This window comes from Eulemur rufifrons, chromosome 7 (assembly GCF_041146395.1).
Source record: "Eulemur rufifrons isolate Redbay chromosome 7, OSU_ERuf_1, whole genome shotgun sequence".
Classification (NCBI taxonomy): Eukaryota; Metazoa; Chordata; class Mammalia; order Primates; family Lemuridae; genus Eulemur; species Eulemur rufifrons.
Window position 1 is genome coordinate 140,794,372 of NC_090989.1, and position 21,982 is coordinate 140,816,353.

The window sequence follows — 21,982 nt, forward strand, 5'->3', positions numbered from 1 at the left end:
AAGTCATTTTTCTGATTCAGCTTTAGGGAGAATTGTAACTGGCTGTCTACATCTACTAGGGAAGACCAAACATTTGTGCTCAGTTAAGTTCCTTTATCAATGTCAAACTTGGCAGATCTATTTGATCTTTTAAAAAATGTTTCTCTTTATTACTGCATAGATTGGCATCCAACCAAATTGCATTATTGCCCTAACAAAAAGACAAAAACTGTGGTCCTGTATCTTCTAGTAGTGAAGAGTTACTGAAGATGCTTAATAACTATATTTTTCAAAGTTGAATAGACTATTAATTAAAATGTCATTTAATAAAACAAATTCACCTAAATAACTGTTTTGTCTTTTGGCTTACACTGCTAACTAACAATATCAGAAGTTAATTTGTTCAGAATTTATAGAAATTTTGCATTAAAGTAAGACCTCTGGGTGTAATCAGTGGTAGCAATATCAATATAAAATGGTACGGTTATCTACACATTCAATTTAAAAGTTACAAACTTAAAAAAATTTTAGTAAACAAACTGCTTACCAAATACATTTTCATCTTTGTCTTTTAATAGGATTTTTTATCCTCAGATTAAATAAATACACTTTTGACAGAGCATAATCTTTGTAAAATACCATTTTAAAGTATGAGCAATTTATTTAAATTATGCCTATATCCTATTAGATTTAAATCTTTAGCTGGATTTATGTATAAAGTGGAACTGTAATATTTTTAAATAGTGTTGTAAGTAATGAAAATACCGAAAATAGAAAAAAATGAGAAAGAAATGATATGTGACAATAAAGTGAAGACAATAAAACAAAACAAACAAAAAAAACAGTAAAGTGAAGTTCATTGATATTTTTCTTATAATTTTCTCGCCACATCTCCCTCTCAGTTAGGTTAGAAAGTCTCCTGTAGACACTTGGTGTCCTAAAGGAAGATACTTAACGTTTCGTCATTATCAAACACATTGCTGGAAACAGAATAAATGACCACATTTTTATAACAGTGCTATGCATCAAGGTAAACCAAAATTTCACAGTAAACATGCATATTATGCATAAGTACTTAATTAAACACATTTTTAATTAACATTAAAAATTGAACAAAGTTCTTAAAATTTTTAAGGACTATTTCAATGTATAAAATGTTTCTTCTTTTACAATACTGCCAAACTATGGCTAGAGCCATATTTTGTGCTTTTGTGTTATTTAACAATTCTTTTTGACAAAATTATTCTTTCAAAATAGAAATTTACATTAACGCTGTAATTAATCACAGAAGAAAACAAAATGTTAGAACATTTTCAACTTACCCAAATTACATGTTTTACAAATACTAAAATATTTTAGTACAAAATACATCACCTTGATTAAATTATAATTTAGTTTTGCCTGTGAACTATACCGCTTTCAGTTTTCAGTCTTAGATAATCTCTCGTTGAAGAAGCTCAAATGGTTACCAGAGAGTCATTTCTAAATTATATATGATATTGAATACTTAATTTTAATTATGTTTGAAATATTACTGCAATTTTGAGACAATAATAAAATAAAAATGGCTTATAGTTTTCTGCTATTATTTTACTTCTTTTATGGGTAAGATACAAATGATACCCTATGGGAGTAAATAATCTTAAATGCTAAAACATACCTTGCCATGAGGATCAGCAAACATTCTTGTGAAAATTTCACATAATCTTTTCAGTTCAACTCGACTGCCAAAATAATAAAATGGCTAATTAATATCTTGCTGTAGGAAGAAATCATATAAAAGTCACCTTAAATATAATTAAGTTTCTTAACAACAACATCACTAAGAAAAAGGTTAAAAAAAATCAGCCCTCAAAATTGAGAAATATGTGGGATTTACTAGTTAGGGATAAATATAAAATTATCAAATGCAACAATAATTCTTTTGTAACCTACACTATCTTAAAGGTTAAAATTTGTGAAAAGAGATACAATTGTATTTCATTAATATAGTATGACAGGTGAAATTTTACATGTGGCATTCCCAACACATGAATCTTATCCTTTTTTTTTTTTTTTTTTGGTTGAGACAGAGTCTCACTTTGCTGCCCAGGCTAGAGTGAGTGCCGTGGAGTCAGCTTAGCTCACAGCAACCTCAGACTCCTCGGCTTAAGCGATCCTACTGCCTCAGCCTCCCAAGTAGCTGGGACTACAGGCATGCGCCACTATGCCCGGCTAATTTTTTCTATATAGATTTTTAGTTGTCCATATAATGTCTTTCTATTTTTAGTAGAGACGGTGTCTCGCTCTTGCTCAGGCTGGTCTCGAACTCCTGACCTCGAGCGATCCACCCGCCTCGGCCTCCCAGAGTGCTAGGATTACAGGCGTGAGCCACCGCGCCCGGCCGAATCTTATCCTTTTAAGTGTTAAGATGTTTTCTTAAATTTTTCCATTTAGGGGCTAAAATCTTTCTAAACTATGCCTATTCTCTTGCCATTTAAAATGACATACTGAATATAATCTTGATGGGCTGGGAACAATATTATGATGATTTATTGCAGTGATTCATAAAGTATGTGATATCCACACATGAAGATACATTAGGTAGTACATAATAAATATTTATCTTAAATTTTACAGTTCTAATACCTCCTAAAATAAATACACAGCAAGTACATCAAACCTTGTCACAGGTATCAAGTCAGGAAGTAACCCTCTACATTCTACCACATTCAAATCTATGAAATATCTGAAGCTAGGTACTTAAAGGGGTTGACTATAAAGGTTTAAAACATTACATAGACAAGGACAATAAAGAATGCAGGGGGGAAAAAAGCAAGCTAAAGCCATTAGGAAACAAAACCCAAAATAAACTGTCCTTGGAGAAATTCACTCCAATTTGTCTTCATATGACACTAAGATTCACATATTACATGCATATTAAGAATATACCTACATTTCCAAATAAGCATAAACATTCTTCCCTCTCGCTCAAAAATTTAGCATGAATGAATTTTCATAACCCAGTTAGTGTCACTGTTATGCACATTTTATTATTTATTTTAATATTGTAACCAATAACATTTTTATTAGCCTCTATTTGTGAATAAAAAGTTTCCTTTTAAAATGTTTTGTTAAACAGAGCAAGTGAATTAAAACATTTTTCAGTAAACTCTAATACAGATGGTCCCAAACAACTGAGGCTTGGGAAAAACACTTTGATGCAACTTTCTGAATTTAGGACAAGTCTTTTTTGTATTTCTAAAGCGTTATAGAAAAAAAGTCGAGTAAAAAAGTGCTAACCTGATAGTAAAATTATTTTAAGATAACATCTCACCTTAGTGTTCTCTGATTTTTTAATAAGTTCTGCAGACCCAGGAGGCCTTCCTTCCTTTCTGACCAATTGGAACTAGCGCATCTATTGAGGACTTCTGCCACATCTTCTGTTTGCCTCATATATGTAGGAATACTACCATTTCGAGAACTATAGGAGCGTTCTGAACAAGCACTAGATGCGTCACTGTTAGCATCATCATCTGAATGCATTCCATATGATTCATATCTTCTTCGAGCAGGTTTTTTCTGTCATACATAAAGAGTATCATTAGCAGTAGTCAAATGAATATATTGGTGTTTTATAATTTCTACTGACCACAAAAGGATTGCTCACTGTTTTAAAATCAGTGCAAAGCATGCTAATCATTATAATAACAAAAAGCCAATATTTAGTTTTTCTTCAGAAAACATGTTTTAGAAGTTAGTTAGTAGAAGGTAAAATATTCTTTAACTAGGGAAGTGGTAGGAGCAGAATAAGACTATATGGAAGTTCAGATACATAAAGTGGAAAGTGCTCAAAAATGTGGTTTTTTTTTTTTTTCTTTCCTCTTTTCGTGGAAAACCAAGAACTGCTAGAATGTAAATGAACAGAAACTATTAGAAATCTGAGTTGGTAAGAAAATACTACCTTTTTAAAGGAAGGTACAATGGATCAGATAAATTCATGTTTCCTATGAGTAAAGTTCCATTTTTTCCTGTTTCTCTACCTTCTCTCTATTCTCCTTTTACCTACACTATCACTTCTCTTGTCACTCTTCCTTCTCTTTTTCCCAACCCTCATGCCTCCTAGAGAGGTAAAATACAAAGAATGAAAAACTATTTTGCTGACTATGCTTTTCTCAATGTGCCTATATTGTCTATTTCAATAAATATAACAAAGCATATTCAGATGCCTTTGATTTCTTTACATCTAAGGCTTACTATTAATATATGTAACTTCCAATTATACCTTGCATATTAAAAATGAAATGAGAGAGAATAAACAGTTTATTTGAGATTTCCTTGGGAGAGTTGGAAACAAATATTGATGTAATCCGATATCTGAACTTGGCTGGTGAGTGGTGAAGATATTTCTACGAAAGAGATTAAACACAATAATTTCAAATAGTTTCAGGTGGCAATCAGTTATCTCTAAAATCTAAAAGAAATGTGATTTGAACTTAAAATAGTTTTATAATGATGTTTCCATCATTAAATACCATATATTGATTTAGAGACACCAACTTAATTTAGAATGGTAATACTGTGATGTTTCTTATGTTGGTTTCAGGATCAGTTTTGTTATAGATGTCAGTGTGAATGACTTCACCTCATTTGTATGAAGTAGCCAGGACTAGCACCCCCAACAAGACACTATTCAAGCAGTATCTCCCTCTTGATAATATTTACAGATAAACAGATGCATGTCTAAGAATTTTAAGACCATCATTTGTTAAACTGATGAAGCAAAGAAAAAAAGTTATGGTATCATAAGATGTCAGAAAATAGCAATGTCTATACCTTAGTCCGTATGTCTCCTAAGAGCTGAGAGCAGTAAATTTTTAAAGAGAAAAGTTGAAAATAATGAAGAACATTTTGCTAAACAGCACAAGGAAGTAGGCATTACCAATGCCCATGATAAGAAACATTACGTTTTTTAACATATAGATACGAAAGAACTGCTTACTAGCAGGCTATATCTTTAATCTTGTCAATATCCTTTAGTTCAAAGAGACATATCTAAGCTAATACAAAAATATTCCCATAAACCAGTTTTCCCAAAGAAACTCAAATGTTCTTCTTATTTGGATTCTTTGCCATTTCCAAAGTTAAATTTATTTCTATGATTCTCTCCAGGTACAATTCTGTTTAATAGTTGGAAAAATTTTTCCTAAAAATTGATAGTTTGTGACTGGAATATCTGGTGCTATGCAAATAATAGAAGTAGACCAAATCAGATTATTGGGATTCAGATTTTAGCCTTAGTGGTTAAATACTTCTCATATAATTCAAACTCACCATTTTAGGATTATAAGTAATAGTTCAAGGATAACTCACTCAATTCATAATATTGATGTAAGCAGAATTTAATTGGTAAATCATTCAATTAAAAAAAAATCCCCAAACATTTGAGAAACAGTGGAGTTATATTTAAAACATCTGATTGATTTAATATCATCAGAACAAGACGTGGTCAATATATTCCATGCCTAAGAAAACAAATCCTTGCTCAGTTATATTAATTTATAAACAATAAGCAAATGAGTGAGATAAAGGGACAAAATCAAAACATACAGACTGTTAGAGCAGAACTATACATGTAATGATATTCAATATATTATAGCTATTGCCAATGAATTTTTTTTTGTTTTTTTTTGAGACAGTCTCACTCTGTCACCCCAGGCTAGAGTGCAGTGGCATCATCATAGCTCACTGTAACCTCCAACTCCTGGGCTAAAATGATCCTCCTGCTTCAGCCTCCCAAGTTGCTGGGACTATAGGCGTGTGCCACCATGCTCAATTAATTTTTTATTTTTTTGTAGAGACGGGGTCTCGCTCTCGCTCAGGTTAGTCTTGAAATCCTGGCCTCAAGCAATCCTCTTGCCTCAGCCTCCCAAAATGCTATGATTACAGGTGTGAGTCACCATGCCTGGCCTAGAATATGTTTTTAAACCTCACTGTTAATGTGTCAGGCATAAATAATCAGGAATTATATCTAATTATAAGATATGATTACATCTTCATTATAATTTGCTTTGAAACTATAGTTTCAGCTTAGAAAATAAAAATTTGGTAAAAACATAAAAGATTAAACAAAATCCAACCCCAACTAAGACAATCCCTAAATACTTAAGGTTAAGCTAGCCTTGAAATTATTATACATGCTTGTAAGTGCACATATTTCCATACTAATCTATCTGCTCTTACCTTTGTATACTACAGTGTATAAAACAAATTACTAAAAACATCAATATTTATATTCCTGACATCCCATCAGTTATTATTGGTCCTGGCTTAAAATTCAGAATAATTAATAAAGATCAAGGATTAATTATATTGATCTGCTTTATACATTGTCTATATTTCATCTTCCTAGATTTAATTTAAAAAATTTCCCATCCCCTTTCCCACATGGGTGAACTGGATTACTCATACATTAGTTTCATAATTAGAACATTTATAATGATAAGGAAATGGAGAAGAGTACCAAGGCATCTGCTACTGCTTCCTCCACGTCAGAACCTGTGTTCAGGACTCGCATGGCACTGACAGAAGACGACAGTCGGCTTGATTGGCTAATCCCATACCCTGGACCTAATTCAATAAAAGAAGGAAAATAGCTTTGAAAGGAGTCATAAATGTAACAGTGTCAGGCTGGGAAACTTTAAGACCTTTAAGAGGGGGAAAAAAAAAACCAATGGGGCAAAGCATTTTAAAAGCAATATTGTATTTTCTGGGCACATTTAGTTTTTGGTAAAATGAAAGGGTAAAGGCAATTAAAATTATTGACAATGTGTGGGAAATATATTTAAAGAATAGTAGCTATTTATTTATGACCACAAAGTAGAAGAAACATGGCTGGTTGATTAAGGGCTTGCAGGTCTATAGCCCTATAATTAATCCAGCTCTATGAATTCAGGCAAATCTCATCCATACAGCTGAACCACAGGGTAACCCAGAACAAAGATCAATCCTCAACCAACAAGGAGAGGGAGATCAATGAAGCTACACTGGGAATTTACAAGGAAAAAAAAGCTTTAATTATTACCTCCTCTTCTTCAAGATAGGTTGGTTTCATTCTCTAACTAAGACAGATTATTTGATATTCATTAAGTGTCTACTACGTGCCCGATGTTATGAGATGTGGAAAGACAAACCAGAGATGAATTCTCCCACTCAACTGATTTCTATACCATCATTTACAATTAAAACACTTCATCCACCATTTTGGTTTTTTTTTTTAAACATATATACAAAGATGAGGTACATAACTGAAAACATAAAACAATTTTATATTTAAAAATGACATAACAGGTTATACAAAAGAAAAATGTCCATCTTCCAGTGAGAAAAACGCTCAGTAAGGTTGCTGAAAGGGGGAAAAGTTACTTGGTGGAAAAGGAAAAAAAAAACACAAATGATTTATTCTCAAACAAATTAAATGTAAATAATAAAACATGAATATTATTCAATGGAAACTGAAAAGGACAAAATCTGAGATGAATGCCAGATGAAAGTGAAAATGTACTCATTCTTCACCTGAGGCCCCATACACATCGGGGGCGTAGAGGGCACCAGTTGATCTGGAATGGTGTCTGGAGGCTGGAATAACAGGACCATACAAACCTCATCTATTACCACAGAAACAAGGAATAGTGGCAGCACTACTGTCAGGCAAGGAGAGTTAGTTAACACTGGTGTTACTCTTAATAGTTAATGATCAGAATATTGCCAAATAGGGCAATTGAACATTAGCATTGCAACATCATCCCTGACACACAAACACATCTTACACCTAAGTGGACAGACATAGGCCTATAGGAGACACAAAAAGCAAGTATTCAAATGGAAGGAAATGTCAAAAGTACAAGCATGAAACAAACAAACAAAAAAACCAAACATATCATAGTTAAAAAAAAACCACTATGGTAACTTGTAACTAATAAAAATCTTATATCCTTTAATCTTGACATCCAATGAGGCAGTTATTAATATTCCAGATTATAGGTGGAAATATAATTTAAATGTTTGCCCACCTGCCCCCACACCCAATTTATATGCTGAAATTTTAATCCTCAATGTGATGGTATTAGATGGGGCCTTTGGGAGGCAATTATGTCATGAAGGAAAAGCTCTCATGATTCAGATTAGTGCCTTTATTAAAGTGACCCCAGAGAGCTAGCTAGCTTCTTCCAACATGTGAGGACACAGCTAGAAGACACCATCTATGAACCAGAGAATGGGCCCTCACCAGACACCAGATCTGCTGGTACCTTTATCCTGGACTTCCTAGCTTCTAGAACTCTGAGAAATAAATTTCTGCCATTCATAAGTACCTAACTATAGTATTTTATTAGAGCAGTCCAAATGAACTAAGACAGATGGGGAAGCTAAAGCACAGAAGGAGGTAGTTTGGTCAAAGCCACACTACTCATAAGTGCTACTCCTCGGTATCTATATTCTTTCAAGGCCTCTGCTCTTAAACAATACATGCACCACATTCATGTTGTTCAAAAGATAATATACCTCTTTTGTGTTAACATAAACATTTTCCATAATGGTTCACAGAATATAAATTCTGTGTTCAAGAGCAGATTATTTAAACATCAAAGTACATTTAAATGCCCTCAAAATTAATAATTTAACCAAAGAACCTAGAAATTTGTGATATGGCTTTCAATATATTGCTCTAAAATCTAAATTAGCATATTTTCCATTTTAGATCTTAAAATCCTAATTTTCATAAAACTAAGTCAATCTTTCTTATATAAATAAATATACAGAAAAATGCATTTTAATATTTAGTAAAATATATTACTTTTATCTTAAAAGTTATTCAACCTCAGATATTAATTAGAGCAGTTAAAATATTTTAATTACGAGAGCCACTCTTTCCTTCGTTACAGGACAGCCATAATAAACAGGAAAATGATCAAAAAGATTGAGAGAAAGATTAAATAAAGAGAATGCTGCACAAAATGTTTAATCATCCCTTAAAGGTGACTGGTATCATTAGTAAAATGTGGTAATACTTAATTAATTTTATTTTTACTGAACAGAAATAATTTGTAAAATGGTGAGAAAGAGTTGAGCAAATGTGGAAATGCCTAGTAGATGAAAATCTTTGAAAAACTTTATAGAATCAATAGTTATCTGTGACCAAAGATAACAGGTAAGACTTGTGTTTGTAATAAAGTAAGCCTTTTAAAAAATCTTGGTTCTACAAATAAACGGAAACTAAGGGCACAAGTTCCAGAGAAGTTCAGCTTTACTCAGCTCTGATTTATTTCTGATACTTTAGGGCCCTCACTAAATTAATTTTAAATTATTATAAAGCATGGGCTTGTGATACATGTGAATGCATAACAAGCTTGGGGATTCATCTGCTGACTGGCAATATTTAAAGTCTGAGGTGACAAAGGGATTCCACCAAATAAACAAATTTGGTAAGGAGCACAGAATGCAGGCAAACGTAGCTAAAAATGGGGATGGTGTGGACAAATTAATCTCTGGGAATGCTACTCTTCATCCCTGTGAAACAAACAGGGCTAATCTGCTACCTTTGCATACAGTATCCATATGTAAATAAAAGGGCTATAAAAAACCCAAGTCTTCTAAAACTATATGACTAGAAGGTTTAATTATCTTCAGCCCAAATAGGAACTTTCATGAGAATCAGGAAAACTGCTTCCTTCAATAAAATTTAAGTAATTTGTCAAATGGAAGCTTTAAGATGAATCTAGAAAATTAGTGACTAGACAATATATCTCTTTAAAAATTGGTATATTAATAATGTTTACTTTTAAAGTAATTAATTAGTAGATTATAAATTTCCTTCTAATCTCTGACTATTGTACAGTTTTAAAAGATACAGAAACACATTTTGGTTTCTTCTTGATATATCTTTTAGTAATTCTGTGGTATTGGCATTATATAAATACAGGTGCCATATCATTAAAAAATCTGAGGTCCTTGCCACTAAGGTATAATGAAACTGTTTCTAGGGTGATTAGAGCTTCAGGGGGAGGAGGTGGAGCAGAATTGGCAGCAGCAGTGGTAATGATGATGACCACAATGACATAAGTTGAGTGTTCATGTGGGCCACGCACTGCCCTGAGTTTTCCATGTAATTTCTCATTTATGAATCTTCTAAACAATCCTAAGGAAGTACATACTACTATTCTCCTTGTTTTACAGATGAGAAAACCTGGGTATGGAAAGATTACAGAGCTAGGTATGAACCCAGGTCATCTGACCCTGGAACACATGTTCCCTTTCTTTTTTTTTTTTTTTTTGAGACAGAGTCTTACTCTGTTGCTTGGGCTCGAGTGTCATGGTGTCAGCCTAGCTCACAGCAACGTCAAACTCCTGGGCTCAAGCGATCCTCCTGCCTTAGCCTCTTGAGTACCTGGGACTACAGGCATGTGCCACCATGCCCGGCTAATTTTGTTCTGTATATATTTTTAGTTGTCCATATAATTTCTTTCTATTTTTAGTAGAGACGGGGTCTTGCTCTTGCTCAGGCTGGTTTCAAACTCCTGAGCTCAAACGATCCTTCCGCCTCGGTGTTCCAGAGTGCTAGGATTACAGGCATGAGCCGCCGCGCCTGGCCTAGAACCCATGTTCTTAAACTACCACATAGGCACTCTACTTGCTTCAACTCAAAGTGGCATGCTTATTTTAAACACACGTAGGATTTATATTGCATTTCTTTAAACATATATGCATTAAGATGTGCCATACATGTGTGTGTGCACATGCACAGACATTCTATAGACTAACTCTATTGTATACGAATTAAAAAAATCTCTGCCTTAGTGATACAGAATAGTTTGTTTTCCCCCACAGGGGAAAGGGAAAGAAGGAAACTTTGGCATCTGGGGCTGGAGCACAAACAAGGGATGAGGATATTCTTCTATTAATATGTCCCTAATTCACTGGGGTTTTTTAGTTCAGTACAGGACAGCCTAGTGATATATTTGAGCCAAATGGCCCAGAGAATCAAAAATTAATCACTAGAAATTCTATACTAGTGTAACTATCTGAGAAAATAAGAATTCCAGCAGACAACAAATAGAACTATGTTCTATTCCAAAGTCTGAAGAGCAAATTTCTAGGAATTACAGTAAACTCCATGGTGTCAAAGAATCTGAAATGGCTATAGGTTTGTGTATACAAAGTGCTAGTTAAAATGCTGAAGGATCATGCAGAAATTCTAAAGATTCTCAGTGTAAAAAATTATGTTTCTCCAGTTATCCAAAAATACTAAAGATTTCAAAAATCATTTAATATTTTTATAATTGAGGTTAAATATAGTATTATAATCAAGGTTACAATACAATCTCTATAATCAGGTTTTATAGCAGGGACATGACATGAGCTAATATATGGATGGGAAGTGACTGTCAAATTATAAAATACTATAAAAATGTTATTCCTTCCCATTGATAATAAATAGTTCATATATTTTGTGGCACTCTTTCTAGCAACCTAAATGACCTAAGTTGAAATGTCAATATTTTTGTTGAAAAGGACAAAAGTATTTTACCAAATTAAATTGACCATATTTCACTTGAGAGTAAATATTTAAATGTTATCTTTAAATTTTGTTGATTTACTTATTAGAAAAATCTTGAATTCAATATTCTGAAGTTTAAATCTGTGTAACATTTACTTGACTATGAAAGAAATTTTTTAATACAATAACTTGCTCATTGAATAAAAGTAAGTCAGGTCAAAGGAGTTTCCCCAAAATACAATTTCCTTCTGAATCTTTCCTCAAAATGACAGAAAAGAGATAGGGTCAAAGATATAGTCAAGGAAGAAAGCTAAATCCCATGTATGTTGAAGTCATCGACTGGTGATAACACAAGGGGAAAGCAATGCACCTCACACCTGCCCAAACACGTACCGAGGGGCTGAAAAGAGCGAACAGGACTTGTGTCCCTGCTGCTCTCCCGACTAGCTTCCCGGCTGCATCCTTGACTCACACTTGGTCGAGGAATACGACTGCTTCGGGCTGGTATGAAGCAACAGCAGCACAGCAAGGAAGAAAACAGAAGACAAAGTTTGTATTTAAAAAAATTTTGATTTTATTATTCTAAAAACTGATGAATAACTTCAGTTTTTCTAAGATTGAAATTACTCTTGATGAAGCATTACCAGGAATAACTTAATTTTTTAAAAATATGGTCCTCTAGTTTATATAAGACTAGAAGGGTAAAATAATATTTTACTGAAATAAAAAGGCTACAAATAAAAGATTTAAAATATTGTACAATGTAGTAAAACCCAGTTTTTCTCTATGTTGACTAAACTATAAAGACTTCTAACATTTTTCGTCACTTAGGACATCTTTTTTTTAAGAGAAAAATCTACACATTTCAAATATTAATTTAAAGTACAATACCCATTCTTAAGTTTTCAGTTCAAGATAAAGAGGAAAAAAATGAGCCAATGTTTTCAATTCTCATTCCTTTTCTCACTCCTCACAAATAAAAAACCGCAAATAAAAGTACAGAAAAATAAATGATTAAGTTGAAATATCAATATTTTTGTTGAAAAAGACTAACGTATTTAATGTCTGGAAAACAAAAAGAAACGAATCAACTAGATGAAAACTTCAAAGGCTCTCTGGCCAAATATCAGGCACAGCATAAGTGAAAAGTGCTACTAAGGACACTAATTCAAAATCTGTAAGCCTAAAAGGAATCTGTGCTACCTAATGAATAATGACATTCTTAGACAAGTAAGGCTTCAAAAAGCTTGACTCCTACACACAATTTCTAAAATGTATTTCAGAATGTGTATAAGCAAAGCAAAAAAGTAAATAAAAAAAAAAAAAAAAAAAAAAAAGGAGGATCCAGGAAAGGTTGCTTTCAATGAAGGAAAGCAGTAAATGGGGGAATCTCAAAATGACAGTTGAGCAAGAGGCCCAGATAGCAACCAATCCAGAGTACTGGAAAGAAGTCTCCAGAAAATAAGAAACTCCATATAATAATATTACTGAAGGGGCAGCAATACTAGAGGATATAAGAAGTACACATTATTCTTAATCACTGTCCAAATACAAAGCAAACTAAAATGTGACCTAATTGTAAGTAACCAGTAGGGCTGTAAGAAAAGAGAATTCATTTCTACATAACAGGAATATTCTCCTTCAAGTGGCCCCTAACGGTTGAGTGTTAAATTCAGTATATACTTGGGGAAAAATGAGGTTACAGCACACTATCTGTCTTGGCAGCAAATAACATTTAGTTACTCATAACACAGTAAATGTTATTTATAGCTTTTCAATTTTTAAAGCCAACTTATAGGACAGGTACATAAGACTTGCTTGTGGATGTAGATGAGAACATATGTGTTAACTTTAATAATGTAAAAATAAAACTGATAATTCTAAGAGAGCAGAACGTGAAGGGAAAAGTATGAGAGTTGAGATACTGACTGAAGCTGATGGAACAAAAAATAGAAATATGAGCATATTCTTTAAAGTTCTATAGGTAATCTACAAAAGACTTATAAAACAATGAAAAACAAATGATTAAAAAGAAGTTGAAGGAATTAGGGAACTTCTGCTCTCGGCATGACAGATCAAGTAGCAGGAGCCTGAGGACAATGTCAGCACCATGATTGATAAAGCAGAAAGGAAAGAAGGGAGGGAGGAAGGGAAAATAGACCCCAAAGGAGGTATAATTTCCAAACTTTTTAGTTAAAAGAGCCAATAAATCTTATTAAGATGGCGTCAATTATAATTTATTACCTGAAATTTAAAATCACCTAGTCAATACACAAAGAAAAACTAGAAGTTTATTAGTATTTGAATAGTGCTGAACTGTAATACCAATGTCAAATATAAGCAGCTAACATATGTATGTATACATTTATCTATATATGGCAAATGTTTTGTAAATTCCATAACCTTGCCCTTTAAAATATTAGCTATATTTTTGAAGCTCCTATGAACTATACTTTCAAAACAAGATACTTGATTCAATTTGTAACCTATATTTCAACTGTTGAATTTTTAAGTTTGTTTTCCTCTAATTAATTTATAAGTGCCTGCTCATATTCCAAAGTCTTCAATAGTATCAAAGCCTGAAATAAAAAAAAAAAAAAAAGGTCACAAGTCTCATATAAAAAATCTTACCCACTGAAAGCCTAGATGGACTAGCCTCTCTGCTACAGCCCTGACTCCGTGGTATCTTGCTTCTTTTCTGTGCTGAGGCTGAATTGACCAGGACTCTTTGAACACCAGAGCTCACAGTGGAGAGGGCCGTTGTGGTCAGAACTCTTCCTGGAGACCCAGACCGGCTGCCAGCTGAACACCAAACACATAAACAAATATTAAGGCATGAACTCCAAGAGAATTTGCTGAAAGGAGAAAAATTCAGAAATATAACAGAGAAAACTATGATAGTATGGCAGGCTCTAAGTTCAAAGGAAATGGACTGAGGAAGATTTATATATGGTTGTAACCTGGAAAAAAAAAGATACACTGCATATACTAGCACTGAATGGTAAATCACCTAAAATATATTTTCAGTTTTGGGAGAGTGAGGTATTATGTTTAATAAGGATAACACTATTATGACTTTTAGAACACAATAGTATAAAAGATTTTCACAGAAATCATTTATCTGACAATACATTTCGTGTGACTAAACTGTTGTGTGTGAGAAAGTTATATACAGTCATGTGTCACTTAATGACGGGGACACGTTCTGAGGAATGTGTTGTTAGGTGATTTTGTCATCATACAAACATCATAGAGTATACTTACACAAACTTAGATGGTATAGTTTACTACGCACTATACCACATGGTAAAGCCTACTGCTCCTAGGCTACAAACCTGTACAGCATGTTACTATCCTGAATACTGTAGGCAATTGAACCACAATAAGTATTTGTGTACCTAAACATAGAAGAGGTGCAGTACAAATTTAGTATTATTATCTTATAGGACCACCATTGTATATGTGGTCTGTCATAGTCCAAAATGTTATGTGGCACATGACTGCATTTATAAGGGAAAAAAAAAACCTTAATAATATCACTGCTATTATTTTTGTTAAATATACAATAATGATAATTTGCTTCATTTTAAAACAGTTTGCCTGTTGAGATTCCTCTAAATGGGTATAGCAAAGTTATCTATCTTACTACTAGGTATATTTTTAAATTTTAGAAAATTAAATTTTAAATGTTGAAAAACTTGAGCCAGCTAAAAAAGAAACGTTTTTTTGCTATTTGCTTTCAAATAGCAAAGGGCTCTTGGGTGGCAACATTCTGGGATATAGAAATATTGAGGGTAGAACAGGAGTAAGGGCAAATGTCAAAGAAGTCTGATCTTTTCCAAACTAGAAAAATTTCCAAATTTTCAGTCTTGTAAAGTAGAGGAGGTGTGCTCAGAGAGATGAGGGTGGGGGGTAGAAAAAATCTTTTCAGGGATTGGAGCATAGGTTAAAAAAAGAGATTAAAAAACATAGTTTTAAGCTAGAAATGCATGAGTTAAATTTTTATCAATCAAAGCACTTTATGTCTACATTGAATAGGAAAATGGACTAGATAACTCCAAGATGTAATCTAATTCTAGATTTTGAATGGTAACATTATAGAAAAATTAAACTTGCAATTCAATAAATCTTCATGAAAGCAACCTTTTTCCTTCATTGGGTACCACAGTAAGAGAATCACTGCTCACACTGTCCAGTCTTACCCAATCATACTTCATTTCCACAGAGACTCAAATGCCAATGGGGATAAGCATGGGATGCTAAAAAGGGAGGAACACTGAGTGTAGAGCAGGGAATAATGAGAGGACTTTGATCAATAGGGGAGTGCCTGCCCTTTCCTAAGTGGGAGGTGACTTTAGTTCTAGCCAGCTCTGTCTTGAGGTAATACTGGGCAGGTCTTGGTATTTTTCAAAAGTGAAAGCTTTGACATTTCCTGATTTTTATCATGTCGTGTAGGCCTAATATAATAATTCATGAATGGGGGCAGGCTGGATGTGGTCCATGGGCTGCTGATCTGTGATCCTTGCTACAGTTTTCTTGGCATGGTCTTGCTGAGTACAATTTGCACTCCTGCTTAATTATTAAACTTTACCAGCACACAAAATGAAACCTATCTTCCACTGGTGATAGCTATATTATAAAACAAAGCAGTGTTTCTAATGAAATTAACAATTTATTATTTGAGTAGAAAGAATTCTACATTACTGTAGGAAAATTATTCAAGTCTACTTTAAATGATATCTCATTTGAATGTGTCATGATGTTTCAGGTGAAGAATCTTTGAATCCAGTTTCTTTCAGTTGTAACCTCAAGGATACTCGTATGGCACTTGTTTTCTCCATGCAGAGTCTAAACTAAACGTATACACCAAAACATCCAAATACCCAACATGCCACAAACTCACAATGCAACATAGGCCAATGGAATATTTTATGGGAAAACTAGCAACAATATACAAAGTATAAATAATGAACTGAGCACGTACAATATGGTACTTTGTTAAAATCAATATAAATTTGGGGGGGTGGAGTGTTGGTAGGAGATTGGAGAATTCCTTGAAATGTGGGTCTATTCAGCAGATAGGAAACAGGAAGTTTAGAAACAGAGTAACTCCTTTCTACTCTAGATTTATTGAATTTATCAAAATTATGTAAGTTCACTCTACATATTAAAATTCATTCATGCCCTCTTCTAGGTAATAAAATTGACAATGTTAATTTTGCCTCAATCATTACCCTCTCTTCTCTAATACTCCTGATCCCTACCAAGAGTATGATAATTCCAGTGTCTATGGCTCATTTTGGAATTATTTCTATTTAGGAGAAAATACCAAGGCTCCTTCCCCAACAAAGAGCCAAAGAGCCTTCCCCAACAAAGACCAATTATATCTTTCAGGAAAACCACAGAGTTGATGCAAAGGGGCATAATGCTATCAGAAAACACCCTAATTTGCAAAACTTGAACTTCGATACCTATTTTCTCTTGTGCTGCCTAAAATTTTCAAAGTATCATTTTATACTTTTTATGGCATTGCAAAGCATAACTAAATCTCCTTTTTTTATTATTTCTGTACTATCAACTTGTATCATTAAAAAAATTTAGTTGTTAATAAAATAAAGACAGGCCAAAGAAAAATCTTAACTGGCAGTTTTTGTCCCAACTGACTACAGAGTAATAGAATATTATATGTTAAGAATTTCTGCTGAATAGAACCCATTCTTTGTCATGAAAATAGGTGATCAAAACATAGATGCACACATAAAGTCTACAGATTCTTACCACCAATGGTATTAGCAGATTGTGATCCTGAACAAGTGTAAAGGCAGAATTAGGGTAAGGATTATAATCCATGAAGAGGGAAGGAGCAGTTTTTAAATGGATGGCAGATGGAAATAAGAAAGCTTTAGTCAGTTCTCAGAAAATAAAAAAACCCTAAAGCAAAAAAAAGCAAACTTGAGAAAATCTCAAAAGCACAAATGTCTATAACAAAAGCAGTACATTTAGTAGTTTTTACAGCTGATAAACTGAAATTAGACACTCGTGTACAAAGCAGATGAAATGAAGTTGCAAAAGTAAATGTGAATTCTTCAGCTTTTCTACCACTGATACTCCAAAATCTAAATAATTAAATGTTTAAGTTTTTGTTATTTAAACATTTAATTTAAAACTACATATAAGGAACAACTACAATATCTTATAGCTGAAGAAAAATTACATAAAAAGCTACAAATTTCATCTTGAGGTGCACAGAAAAAAATGAAAGGTGGGAGGAGGGGAGACAGAGTTTCTGACAGGCTGTACAATCATTTGTATACAACCAGTAGCTACCAACAAAAAGAGACACCATTCTTTCATGAATACACATCTAGAAGTCTCTCCATTGGGTCTGCTTTTTATTTATTTTGGTTAGCCATCAGAATACACCTGCTTTGATCCAAGAGACTTTTTTCCTAAATGGTGATACAAAAATATGGCAAGACCATGCAAACCCTAATGAATTACTTTATGACAAAGTGAAGATGGAGATCACAGTAATATTTCTGTGCAAATATGTTGTAAAGAAACTTGCATACAAATTACATAATATCTCTTTTACAAAAGAATTTGGAATGGAACATGTAGTCATTCAAATAAATAAGCAAGCAAACAAACACAAACCCCTCCAATATGACTTGAAACCTAACTGATTTTATAGTGGGAAAGTCTTCTGATCTTAAAGTCCTGCTAGGTCTAAAGAGCCAATCATTTGTGTTCTCACACTTTAGGGGAGGATTTGGAGTATTGTGGATTGGGTTTCAAACTGAAAAAGCAAGTGCAAAAAAATTATTCTATTTTTTAGTGAAGTGATCTTTAGTTATAAAGTACCTAAAAAGGAGGTCCCTTAAGTAATATATTAAAAAAAAAAAAAAAAGCCCTTTGAATATTTTTGCCCTGAAATCAGCCTTAGTGTTATTTTAGAAAAGAACTAGTATCTCACAATTAAGTTTTATCCTCAGATCCTAGACAATTTCTGGTTATCTTATGCTTTAAATTTTATAACTTCATCATTTATTTCTGTTTCCTGAAGGCAATAAGAATAACAAGGTACAGAAGTACACAACAGCAGTATAAAATTCAGTTGACATTTGATTAAAAATAATGAGGACAATTTTATCAGCTAACATATATAGTGCTTACTCTGGGCCAGGTACTGTTTTAAGTGTATTAAAAATACTACATCATTTAATCTTCACAACAAACCTATGAAGTAGATGCTAATTATTCTCTTTATTTTACAGCTGAATATACAGAAGTACAGTAACTTTAAATAACCTAAAAGAGCTGGTATTCAAATCCAGGCAGTGTGACTCCAGAGTCCATGATCTAAATCAGCATGTATTTCTCAAAATTTATTGTGACACAAATCACTTTGTGATCTTGTTAAAGACCAGATTTAGTAGATCCGTGATGATACATGAGATTCTGCATTTCTAACTAGCTCCTAGGTGATGATGATGTTGGTCTGGGCAGCATATATGGAGGAGCAAGGCCCTCAACTACTACACTATACTGCCAAAGATTAAGTTATTCTAAAAATTACTCTAAAAATACAAAAGATCAGAGAAAAATGTGATATGAACTACTTCTGATTTGGTTGAGAGAAAAGCCCTTGCCTAGAGGACATTTGCCATTTTTCCTACTTGTAAATAATCCTCAATTTGCAAATCAATTTTACCGAGTACTTCTGCTCATTTTTAGGACTCTTGTTGGGTGTCCTCATCATTATTCTGCCTGGATTTTCTGACTTTGGAAAGAGGAGAAGATAAGAGTCTGCTAGGAAGGACTTGTGTAATCACACCCTACCCCCTGTAAACCCAGTTCTCTTCCTTGATTCCAAGATTCAAGAATTAGGTTAAAAAAGAGACAAATAGGACATCCATATCCTAATAAATCACCTAAATAACAGAAGAAAGTTAAATTCATTTCATAGCCAAGTATATAGAATAACCCCCACAATTACTTCTCTAGAAAAATTTCCTGGTTTTATAGATAAGAACTAATGAAAGTCTCTCAGTAAAGAAGAAATGAGAACAAATGGTTTTAAATTAATAATGCTGTAAGTGTATGTTTTACTACTCTGGAACATGTAGAAATAGATCATTCATTTTACCTAGACCTCAAAATTGTGCTTTTTAATAATTGTGCTTATGAGGAACTCAGCTTCCAATAAAATAGGAATAATATAAATCATAAATTTAAGAAGGAATATAATAGAATTGGTCATTTCAATTTATATTTTGTCACTATAACCCAGTATATACCTGCCAAAAATGCTAACCAAAAATAAGGTAATCTAATAGATTAAGAGGAGCATAGGAAGATACCACATAACTGTTTTTGAATAATATAACCTAAGATACAGCTAGATTTTTCTTTCTTCTTCTTCTCTTTTTTTTTTTTAGAGATAGGGTCTCATTCTGTCGCCCAGGCTGGAGTGCAGTGGTGCGATCGTAGCTCACTGTAAACTTGAACTCCTAGGCTCAGCCTCCCAAGTAGCTAGGACTAAATATGCAGGCCATCATGGCTGGCTCATTAAAAATTGTTTTTTGTCTTTTTGCTTTGTTTTATAGAGACAAGGTCTCGCTATGTTGCCCAGGCTGGCCTTGAACTCCTGGCTTCAAGTGATCCTCCCACCTTGGCCTCCCAAAGTGCTGAGATTACAAGTGTTAGCCACCGTGCCAGGCCTGGCAACCAGATTTTGATGCTAACATGTGGCAATTATTTGCCTCTAAAAAGCACAATTTTCCACATTTGCAAGTTTCTGAGTGTGAAAACCTTAATGCTAAAGATTTGTGCTACTTAAAATATCTCCATGCAAAAATTTGTATAGCAGATGAAGGTTTTCTGTCTTAGTGGCAGACATCAATGATGCAGCCCTACTAACACACCAAAGACAAGACAACACCCACTCAAAAATTCCAAAACATGCACAACAACTGACCCAAAACATTGAAAAAAAAAATACCTTCATTTTTGTCAGGTGATGATGAACCTAAAGTACAGAACAAGAACTCAGTATGTGGCTTCTCTTTTTTGAAATTAGCTTTGTCTTTATCCACTGGTCAATCTCCTGATACAGTAATATACAAGCAACACACTTATCCTAACATATTGACAAATATAGGAGGACTGATAAGCAATACATACGCTGTGACTGAGACACCATTTTTGTTCGACTTCTTCCTCTAGAATCTGTCTTGGCATTTCCCATGCCAGCAAGTGGTGCTGAAAGCTTTGCTCTCACCCGGCCTGAGGAATAAAATATTTACATAATTAAAGACATTTTTCTATAATACTATTTAGTAATGGGGGGAAGAAAATCTCATTATTTGCAAGTATTATCAAATTCTATAATAAAGTAACCATAACTTACAGGTTATATTATATTTCTCTCAAAATTCAAAAAAATGTTGTTTTTTCTTGTGCTATAAGCTAACTTTCCTTCAAGGGTAAGAATAAATAAAGTCAAACTAAAAGATTTACATTATTAGCTTGGTATTATTAGTACTGTAGCTATAATTAAGATAATTACCATAGGCATGACACTTGTTTCTTAATTGGTAGTTCCAATTCTAAAATTTCAGTTTCTAGGAAATTTATTCTCAAATCTACCTTACAGTTTTAAATATGAGCCTAATCTTAGAAACAATAAGCCAAACAATCCTTTTGATTGAAAATGTACTTCTAAAGGGATTTGCAGGAAGAGATATTATTAGGCAAAATATTTAATCTTTTTATATCAGATTACTACAGATGTACATGGACATGTTTACTGCTCTCTTCTCCTAACCAATTTCATTTATAAAATGATTTGAGAAAATACATATCACATAAGAGTTGGTGCTTTTCTAAATATATCTCCATCTCTGTTTCATCTCCCTCCATAAAAATAGGCTACAAACATCCTTACCCCATTTCTAGAGCTCTTGAATCAAAGGAGATATGTTTATTAAGTGCTTAAGAAAGTTGCCATTAGTAAAAACAAGTGATGACAGAATATATTACTAGTAGGTATTCTGGTGTTCTCAAGCAATACTCTCAACCACTATAAATACAGACCAACCCCAAACATACTCACAAAGAAAGGCTCAGAATCCTTTTTAGTTACAAAGTACAATTTGTAGGGCATATACAAAATACTGGCTAACCTGATATGGCCATATTAATTAGGAAAAAATATACTGAAGAGTAAGGAGAAATTATACAGTTAAGAAATGAGTGAGGGAAGATAAGAGAATAATAAGAACTAGGAATAAAATAGAACCAAAACCAGAGCATAACTGGTAGAATATCAGCATTCTATTAACTTCAAGGTCTCCAATGAGCCCACAGTTCAGGCATCTCACCCTTTTACAGTCTATTTTGAGTAGGATACAAAGTTCTCTTGACTAAGGAGTAAAACAAAACAACCAAATTATTATTTTTAAAATG

General features: G+C 33.3%; 1 protein-coding gene across 27 annotated transcripts in view; it reads right to left on the bottom strand.

Annotated features, from left to right (window-relative positions):
* CLASP2 (cytoplasmic linker associated protein 2) overlaps nt 1-21,982 on the bottom strand; it is a 196,939-nt gene that overhangs the window by 49,500 nt on the left and 125,457 nt on the right. For 7 of the 27 annotated variants that reach the window (XM_069475479.1, XM_069475475.1, XM_069475484.1 and 4 more), the window contains 6 exons: nt 20,699-20,800; nt 14,144-14,314; nt 11,906-12,013; nt 6,482-6,588; nt 3,296-3,540; nt 1,640-1,703 (listed from right to left, as the gene is read on the bottom strand). In XM_069475479.1, coding sequence (XP_069331580.1) covers nt 1,640-1,703; nt 3,296-3,540; nt 6,482-6,588; nt 11,906-12,013; nt 14,144-14,314; nt 20,699-20,800 — 797 coding nt within the window. Of the gene's footprint in view, nt 1-1,639; nt 1,704-3,295; nt 3,541-4,794; nt 4,819-6,481; nt 6,589-7,533; nt 7,597-11,905; nt 12,014-14,143; nt 14,315-17,290; nt 17,318-20,516; nt 20,544-20,698; nt 20,801-21,982 lie in introns of all 27 variants that reach the window. The other 20 variants (XM_069475478.1, XM_069475476.1, XM_069475482.1 and 17 more) reach the window with 8 other exon arrangements.